The sequence below is a fragment of the Crocodylus porosus genome, unplaced genomic scaffold (genome assembly GCF_001723895.1).
Source record: "Crocodylus porosus isolate Cpor-Errol unplaced genomic scaffold, CroPor_comp1, whole genome shotgun sequence".
Taxonomy (NCBI): domain Eukaryota; kingdom Metazoa; phylum Chordata; order Crocodylia; family Crocodylidae; genus Crocodylus; species Crocodylus porosus.
Window position 1 is genome coordinate 35,403,707 of NW_017728943.1, and position 9,077 is coordinate 35,412,783.

The following is a 9,077-nucleotide window of genomic DNA, read 5'->3' on the forward strand; positions in this document are numbered from 1 at the left end:
CTTTAGAAGCCCAAACACTGAAAAGCAGTCAGCAACACTGGAACACTCATCAGAAAAGCAGTCCTCTCTTCCTTCCCTAACAACCAGTCCAGTCTTGACTTTTTGGCATGTCTGCCTGAAATTAAATCAAAGCAATTCTCATTAATAGTATATATACAAAGCAACAGCATCAATATCAATGATGATTCTACCAATATAGCAGTTAGGATGAACTGTTATACCCAAATACTCCTATAGCCCTACAAGCATAACAAAACTATTACAGCTTCAAAGCCATTTCATCCAACTAAAACAGAGAGCAGCCTAGGCGATAGTGACCATGAAATCATTACATTCACAGTCCGTCTCAAGGCTGACAAGACAGATACCAAGCTCAGAGAGTCTTAGATTTCAAAAATGCAAATTTTAATAAGCTCACATCACTAGTAGAGAATGCCCTGAGACCAAGGACCACACGTAAAAGGGAGCACGAGAAGAATGGACATCCCTTAAGGACACGATCCTTAAGGCTCAGAAAGAATTAATTCCCTTACGGAGAAAAAGTAGCAGAATGATTAAAAAACCCTCTTGGCTAAGCAGGGAAGTTGCAGCCCGCCCTCCTACAGAGAAACAAAGGCGTCCAAACAATGGAAGCTTGGGACACCCTTTAAGGAAGACTACTTGACAATGGCCCACACTTGTAGAAACCAGATTAGGCAAGCTAAGGCAGAAACTGAACTAAAACTAGCTACAAGAATCAAGGACAGCAAGAAGTCGTTCTTTAGCTACATAGGGATTAGAAACAAATTTAATGGGAGTGTGGGGCTGCTGCTCAATCACTCAGGATACCTGGTCACTACCACTCAGGAAAAAGCGGAACTCCTAAGTAACTACTTTGCCTTGGTCTTTCACAAGACCAAGGGGAATAACACGCCAGGTAGGGCACAGAACGAGCAGGGTGGGATTGACACCATTCCCACCTTTGCCATAGAAGTGGTGTACAATCAATCAAAGAAATTAGACGACTATAAATCAGCAGGACCCGATGAACTCCACCCAAGAGTGCTGCAAGCTTTGGCCAAAGAACCCTGGCAAAGATCTTTCAGAAATCATGGGCCTCTGGAGTAATCCCAGAGGACTGGAAGAGGGCCAATGTTGTGCCCATCTTCAAGAAGGGGAAGCATGAGGACCCGGGAAACTACAGGCCAATTAGCTTAACTTTTATTCCAGGGAAAATCCTAGAAACATTCACCAAAGAGGCTATAGAAGGCATGATACTGAATGACAGCCAGCATGGCTTCATCGCAGGCAGGTCTTGTCTGACCAACCTCATTTCTTTCTATGATCAGGTGACTCGTCACCTGGACAAGAGAAAAGCAGTTGACATCGTATACCTTGACTTCCAGAAAGCCTTTGACCTGGTATCCCAGAGGGTACTGATCAGAAAATTGGAAGATATTGGGCTCAAGTGCAAAACTGGTTGCGGGGTAGGATGCAGACAGTCCAAATGAATGGATCAGTGTCGTCCTGGCAGGATGTGGAAAACAGCGTACCCCAGGGCTTGGTACTTGGCCCAGCGCTGTTCAGCATCTTCATCAATGACCTGGATGAGGGGGTGAAAAGCCCATTTGCCAAGTTCACGGATGGCACCAAGATATGGGGTTGTGTAGACACACCTGCAGATAGGCTGCAGATACAAGCAGACCTAGACAGGCTGGCATGTTGGGCAGAACAGAGCCAGATGAGGTTCAACATAAGGAAATGCAAAGTACTGCATCTGGGCGGGAAGAACCCCTAGCAAACCCACAGGCTGAGCATCACTAACCTGACCAGCACTACAAAATGAAAGGGATCTGGGGGTAACAATAGACCCCAGCATGAATACGAGCCAGCAATATGACAGTAGCCACTAGGATTAATAACACTCCAGCATGCATCAGAGTGCCGCACTTCAACAAGGACATGCTAAAGTTCGACAGGGTCCAGAAAACGGCCACCTATCTGATCAGGGACCTGCATAGCAAGCCATACAAGGAGAGGCTGAGGGATCTCGGACTCTTCAGCCTAAAGAAAAAAAAGCTGAGGGGAAAAACGAGAAACAACAGCCAGACTCCTGGAACATAGTTTGGAATATATGCTGAACATCAGGAAAAAATTTTTCACAACTAGGATGACCGGACTATGGAACAAGCTCCTCCCAGAGGTGATGCACTCTACTGTAGAGGTCTTCAAGAAAAGACCGGACGGCTACCTGGCTGGGGTCACCAGAACCCAGATGTCTTTCCTGCTCATGCAGGGGGCTGGACCCAATGATCCTTCAGGGTCCCTTCTGGTCCTATGATTCAAGATTAAAAGATTCAGCATTTTAGCCAAGTTGCATCACTATAGATATACAAAGATCTAAGAGCTACATCATTCCAAATGACTCATTCACCAACAGCATTTTCTCCTTCTCCTTTTAAAACTGTTAAAAGTTACGTTTGTCCATAGCCTAAAGCAGAATCTTAAGGTTTCACATTACAAAAAAAATAAACTTGTCAGTTCTGAAAATAACCTTAACATAAAAAATGAAGCACAAATGAATGTACTGATAATTCCTTAAAAATAATCTGAAACACAAGCAGAGAGAATGGCCGCTATTTGTCTCAGGACATTGCCAGGGTCAATATTGTTAATTATTTCTTTGTTGATCAAAGCATAGAAAAACACTGTGGGAAACCCTATCAAACTAAAGTCTTCTGCAAATAGAATTATGGCTGTTTATCAAGCGAGTGTAGCATTACTTATGCTCTGCCTGGATTTGAGTAAAGAAATATACAACTCTCCTCATTCCCCAATTTATCATGTGGCTCCTTCCCCCTCCGCACCTCATTTGTGGGCAGGCAGATAAGATGCTTATGAAACTAAGAAAATGAGACTCAGTGGGCACAAGATGCTAAATGCACAATAAACTAATTCTACTGCGCAGCAGCACAGCAGGGTGAAAGCTGCGCTATCCCGCTAAAGCACAAAGTTACTGCCCATTTCACCGGTACCTGTTATTACAGGGACTCCACTTATTGTGCAATAACAACAGCACATTAAATGTATGTGCAAACACATTCAGGGTGGCCAGCTCGGCTACACCTTCCCTAACTGTCAAAATATTAAGGGGCTGGGAAGAGAGAGGAAGGAAGGAAGAAAACAAACCAAGAAAGCTACACCCACTTACAACTCTAAACCCTGGCATTAAACAAGAATATTAATAAGCTGGTCCCCTGGTGTTTGGGGAATTGTAACCTTGTTTTCCACTTAATCCACATGGCTAGGTCGAACCAAAGGCCCAGGGGATGAAATTTAAAAGTAGTCTGTGCCGGGAGTGGATGTGGAGGGATGTGCACCGATTCCTGCTCCACCCAGTTTAAACCCAACTGCCTGGCACTGGCAGGAGCAGGACTTTAGCCAGGCAGTGCTGCAGGAGCCCCTAACTTCGCGGGAGCAGCGCCCGCGCCCCGCCTCCTTTTCAAGTGCTTCGTTCTAGGCAGTTACAGTCTGTCCACTCCCAACCCCGTCACTTACCCGCCCCCCAGCGCTGGGCACCGCGCATGCTGCGGCACCGGAGGGCGGGGCGAACTACCGTACCACGCATGCGCAAGCAATGCCCCGCCCCCAGCAGCGCCCCTCAGCCTTGCCCACGCAGCTTGGGGTGGGGTGGGGTGGGGTGGGGAGGGGACCGATTCCACGCTCCGCCCTCCCCCCCAGTGCCACACTTACGCCCAGCAGGGGGCCTCTTCCTATCACTGTCTCCCCGCGCGGTAGCGCCACAGGGCAGCCCCCGTCCGTGGGCGCTAACTGAAACCCTGACATAGCGAGAGGCAGCCTCCCAGAGGGAGGTTTTCTCCCCCCTCCCCCTTCTCTGCTTCCACTTTCGAGGCCCCGCCCACTTGCGTTGAAAACCGCCCCCAAGCCCGGCCGTGCCTCCCGGATGCGGTAGTCTCCAACAGCCTCTTCCCCCCCCCCTTCCCGGGAAAACTACATGTCCTAGCATGCCTCGCGGCCGCCGCCCTTCTCCAGCGCATGCGCCTGGGCCCGGGGGAGGCTGCCGGCTTGTAAACATCCCGGTTGGAATGGGAGCGACTCGTCGCGGCGCGAGGCCAGGTACTGGGGAAGGGGGCGGGGCTTAAGCCGGAGCCGCCGGGTGGCAACTTCGCTCCTGCGTTCTGCGCACGCGCGCCTCGGCCTTCGGGCTCGAGGCGGGAGGCAGTTGGGCCAGGGTCGACCCGCTCTGCGGTCGTTTCTGGACGCAGCGCCTGCTTCTGGGTTGGTGGGGCTGGAGCTTTTGGTCTGCCGTTGGCTTAGGGGCTGGTTGGAGCCAGGCCCCACTGGGCCTCTGCCCTGGCCTTTTTCAGCCCTTGCCTAGATTATGCCATTCACTGCCCAGGCATGCACAGTAAAATATAGACTGGCCACCTATGTCAACTCCTTATGCCAAAACAGAAATAAAAAATGTCCATCTAGCTAAAGAGAGCCAGTTCGCTACCAAGCTGGTGCTCAAAAAACATGCAATGATTGCACAGCTGGATTTTCTCACCAGCTTTCATTTGAAGGTGGGGTAGGACCTCCTCTTATCAGACCAATTCTGGAGTCAGGATCAAAGGCAGATGAGCTTTTCAATGCAAGGCATGCGGCCCAAGGAAGATGGTCTTGGATCCAAAAGCTTGTCTAACTTTTATCCCAATTATGCAGCTAGTCCAAGAAAAGAGAGCGCCCTAAGATTGATGCTCAGTCTCTTGGTTCTGTGGGCTGCATGGGTGGCCTGGAGCTAGTCTGTGGGGTGGATGGAGCCCCACATACAAAAATCAGGCCCTTTGACGCAGCACCTTTAACACTTCCATGTAGCTGGTTGGACCCTGGGGTGCTGAGCCCTCCTACCCCCCACAAGCTGGGATGGGGTCCAAACACCACTCCCTTTTACCCTTCCACACTGCAGTTGGGGCCTGGCGCTGCCCCTTCCTGACCTCTTCCCCCAACCCCTCCAGGATTTGGCCCTGGAGCCTAACACCACCCTGACTGGCCCTGTGCACTGGGATCTGGCACATGATCTAGCACGCAGGGCCTGGGGCTTCCCATGAATGGCAGCTTGGCAACAGAAGAGCAGTGCCGCTGCTCCCCCACTGCTAAGTTTCCAGACCTGTGGGGAGTCCCAAGGGCCAGATGACATAGCCAGATCTGCCCCCAGGCTGGGGGTGAAGAACCCCTGCCCCAAGACATCCTTGCCCCTCACACATTTTCTGGACAATCACAGCAACAACACCACTTCTCACTCCTTTGTAAAGTGCTGAGAGAAACATTTGGCAAGAGAGATCTTCCCCTCTACACAGACAGCATCCCCATGCTGTTCGCTCCCAATTAGTCTTCATGGTTGATTTGCAGTGTTGCTAGTTCTTGCCCTTTTCTGTGAAGTCTCATGATTGGAAAGTTACTGAAAGCTGCAGCTCCTGGACAAGTGTGGTGGTATGGGAATAATATTGTAGGTCCAGGCGTTACCCTTTAGCCATCTTTTTTTAAAGCTTCTAGCCCAACAAAATTCCTGAAGGGGTTTTGTGTGGGAGGGAGTGAGCCTCTTCTCTCTCTTTTTTTTTTTCCAAATCATTGAAGTCACCAGTGATGTTTGGGGGCTAAAGAATTAAAATTCTGAACATTTGGCTTTGACAATATTGTCACCATCCTCTAGAGATTTGGATATTCATAGGCTATCATTTATATGGTCCAGGTTACCATATATTTTAGTTCCTGGAATAAGCAGCTGGCATAACAGTGAGCACCTGCTGATTTTTCCCTCCATCGAAAAAAAAAAGCATTTAAGATTTCAGGACTGCCACCTCCAAGAAAGAATTCAATGGAAGCACTATACAGAGGGAAGGCTAAGATGGCTTGCAGAACAGACTTGTAGTCCAAAGAATGCTATGGGATCATTAAGGTCCATAAAGGGTAACCAAGTCCTCAATATAGCATCCCAGTTAAAAAAAGATTCCCCATGCAGCAAATTCTGTAGCATTCAGAAGGTATAACATTAATATGCATGTACCCGAGATATCAGTGCGACATTATATATGAATAAATCATCTTCTGGTTTTAAGTTGCAATACACAATTCATTTCAGCAGCCAGTATTGGGAGTGTAATACTTGTTTAACTAAGCATTTTCTAAGAGATCAGAGTATAAAGAAACAAAAGATAAATAAAAACGATGAGGGCAAGTGTTGATACCACTTATTATAGGATCAAAATAATATTAATAATGTTATTCCAGTAACTATCCTTTGTTATTTTCACTGATCATTTCGTAATATTTTCCCTGCTCCCCCAGGTTTACAGATTTGATTTGTCAAGGCCTTAAATTATGCAGAAAACTTCCAAGAGGAACAAGCAGTCGGTTGTTTCTTGTGAAGAACCAACAATCCTTCCTCCCGACAAGAGAAAGAGAGAAAGTCAAGAGAACTTTGTAGATGTTTTGCCTCCAGAAGTCAGTTGTAAAATTTTCAGTAAACTCGACATTCAGAGTTTATGTAGTGCAGCAATGACATGCAAGAGCTGGAATCACGCTATTGAGAACAGTGACAATTTGTGGAAAAACCACTGTTTAATTGTAAGAGCTGTCTGTCAGCGAGAGATTGATTGTGATCGAGGAAATGGATATTCATGGAAGGTAAATTTAAGCATTAACATTAGGTTTGGGGAAACCGAAGAGTTTCAGGAATGTGTAACAGAACATAGAGAATTGCATTTCCAATCCATCCATAGTCAATAGCAATCAAAAGTTGTCATCTAGTAGCTATTTTTTGCCCATGAACAGATCTAATTCTGCAAACTGATAAATCACCAAAAAACTTACAAAACATATCTTGGAGATAAAATAAACTATCCCTTCATCCCCAAGAAGAGATCATTCAAGAAAACAAATGCAATACTTTTGAGTCAGGGACACAATTACTGATTGACATGTTTCCCATAATTTCACTTCAGTGGAATAAGCCTGCCTGGATATTTTGGGAGTCCTGAAGTCTGCTGGAATAGAGAACACTTCCATGTATACAGCTCCTTATCCAGGTATGGACAGTAGATGGGAAACAACAGCTACAGCTGCTCCCCAGGAGGATCTGAACTTGCCAAGCAAGTTCAGAGGAGATCAAAAAAGGGATGGATTTAGACACCACCTTCAACCAGGATAGGACAGAAAGAACAGAGTGGATTTTAAGGTCTCCATCTGATTAAAGTCAACTGGCTATTGCAACTCAGCGAGTAAAGCAGCTTCAGAGCCATCTCCTTTCAGAAGAATTGTTCTAATGGATCAGAACGAGACTAGGGTCAACAGAGACAGGACTTTGAGCAAAATGTGCTCATTCAGTTCTCACAGATACAGAAGCAAAATATACCACCTCCTTGTAATTGGCCCTGTTAATAAAGCAAATGAAATCCAGGTCTTTCCCTCTTTCATGACTAAAGCTACTAAAATGGCAGCCCAACCCAGGCCAACACTGTCCCAGTACAATGCAAGTACTGCGCATGTGCAGAACTGCACTATACTGGCCATATACTTTCCAGTTTGGGAGAGAAAATATTCAGAGGTCCATTTAACTATAGCACAACAGCAGAGTGTGATGCATTTTGAAGAGAGAAAAACAAAACAAACCTTTAAACCATGCCAAAAATCTCAATTTTTCCAGTTTCTTCAGGACTCCAAGACAGCCATTTCCAAAGCAGGCCATTTGGTAGTTTTATACATAACCATTTCCCAGCCATTTCCAAAGCACTTTTTCCACCTCTCTCTAGGTGGTGGTAACAAGCTGCAACCGCCACAATAGGTCAGAACTTATTGTGTGGCAGACAATAGGGTAGGTATATAGAACTTGACCACCTGCTTGAAGAACATATATAAGAAGAGGTCATTCAAAGTTCTCAAATAAATCCAAACTCAGGACACATTTATTTCAGGACAAATTGAAAATTATAGAAGGTTAAGAGGTAGGAGTTCAACCTCCCCCTACAATGTAAGGCTCCTTGTCCCACACTAATCCCCATGCCTTAAGATTCAGTGGGAGAAGTGAGACTGATCCTCACCTTGACTGAAAGACAGAAGTTAGAAGCCTTGGTCTGCTAGAGGATAGCGGTATATTTGGACATTACACTGAAGACCTACACATTTGTATGTATTCTAAATGCTTTTGCTAGTATAAAGCATTAGTTTTCCCAACTCCCCACACAATATATTCATAGGGCCCTCCCAAGTTGACTTAGTTTTTGCAGGCCTCTTAATGGTTTCATTTTCTTTTAGATCACACTACTGAGAAATTACTGGAAGAGTAAAGTGAAGCAGGAATGGCTGAATGGCAAATACAGCAATATTCAGTCAAGCAGTAGTTTGCCAGAAACAAGCATGTATCCTATGGATGCTGATACCTGGGGAGAAATACTGAAAGCAGAACTGGAGAGATGAAAAACCCAACAAGGATCTTGAATATCAAGACCCAGGACAGGACTATTGTAAATGTTTTATTTACACTATTTCCAGGTGTACTTAAATCTTTTTTGAAAGCATGTGCATTTACCTAGCTTTTTTTTTTTTTTTTTTTTTTTTTTATTATTATTTGTACTTTATCCAGACAGCCTCCTAAAGTTTTTTTTATGGCAAAATCCTGAATGAGATGAAATATTTAATGTTCAATATTCAGTTTTTTTAAATGATCTGCTGTAATGCTAAACAAAACTTTATTGATTTCTTTTAACATGAACTTTTGAAAAATGAGACATGTTTGTCAGAATTTGTGTTTGGTTTGACTAGTGAGAAGAGTAGGACAACAAGGGGACTCCTTAACATGGCTTTAAAAAAAAAATTCAAAAGGAATGACTAGAGCAGGCTGAACTTTTTCAGTTTGTAAAAATACAGTTATAATCAGAAAAGGGATCAGGTTCTTGTGCATCGGAAGTCATAGTTGCTGAATTTTATTTAAACACAAACACAATATGTTCATAGAAAAGTAGGGTTGGAAGGGACCTCAAAGTCATCTAATCCAGCCCCCTGCTCAAGGCAGAATCATCTCCGTTAAACCATCCCAGCCA

The 9,077-nt window shown here is 45.3% G+C and overlaps 2 protein-coding genes across 4 annotated transcripts in view; one reads left to right on the forward strand and one right to left on the reverse strand.

Annotated features, from left to right (window-relative positions):
* The window catches only part of APLF (aprataxin and PNKP like factor), a 94,910-nt gene extending 91,022 nt beyond the window's left edge, over positions 1-3,888 (reverse strand). The window contains exon 1 of one of the 2 annotated variants that reach the window (XM_019549144.1): positions 3,733-3,888. In XM_019549144.1, coding sequence (XP_019404689.1) covers positions 3,733-3,825 — 93 coding nt within the window. In that variant the 5' untranslated portion in view covers positions 3,826-3,888. The remainder of the gene's footprint in view (positions 1-3,732) is intronic. The other variant, XM_019549145.1, reaches the window with a different exon arrangement.
* A 144-nt stretch (positions 3,889-4,032) lies between these two features.
* Positions 4,033-8,561, forward strand: FBXO48 (F-box protein 48). Of its 2 annotated transcripts, none has more exons than XM_019549147.1 (3): positions 4,033-4,116; positions 6,328-6,666; positions 8,293-8,561. In XM_019549147.1, exons 2-3 carry the CDS (start codon positions 6,361-6,363, stop codon positions 8,452-8,454), a joined length of 468 nt encoding a protein of 155 aa, XP_019404692.1. In that variant the 5' UTR covers positions 4,033-4,116; positions 6,328-6,360; the 3' UTR covers positions 8,455-8,561. The 2 variants fall into 2 exon arrangements, 1 of the variants encoding a protein (XP_019404692.1); XR_002103527.1 differs by lacking the exons at positions 4,033-4,116; positions 8,293-8,561 and adding exons at positions 6,984-7,067; positions 7,685-7,968 and having other exon boundaries at positions 6,586-6,666.
* The last annotated feature ends 516 nt before the right edge of the window (positions 8,562-9,077 follow it).

Excerpts from the sequence above, each read along its gene's own strand:
- FBXO48 (XM_019549147.1), top strand. The coding sequence starts at position 6,361 with ATGCAGAAAACTTCCAAGAGGAACAAGCAGTCGGTTGTTTCTTGTGAA. Across the intron at positions 6,667-8,292 it reads GAAATGGATATTCATGGAAG|ATCACACTACTGAGAAATTA; the intron begins GTAAATTTAAGC and ends ATTTTCTTTTAG.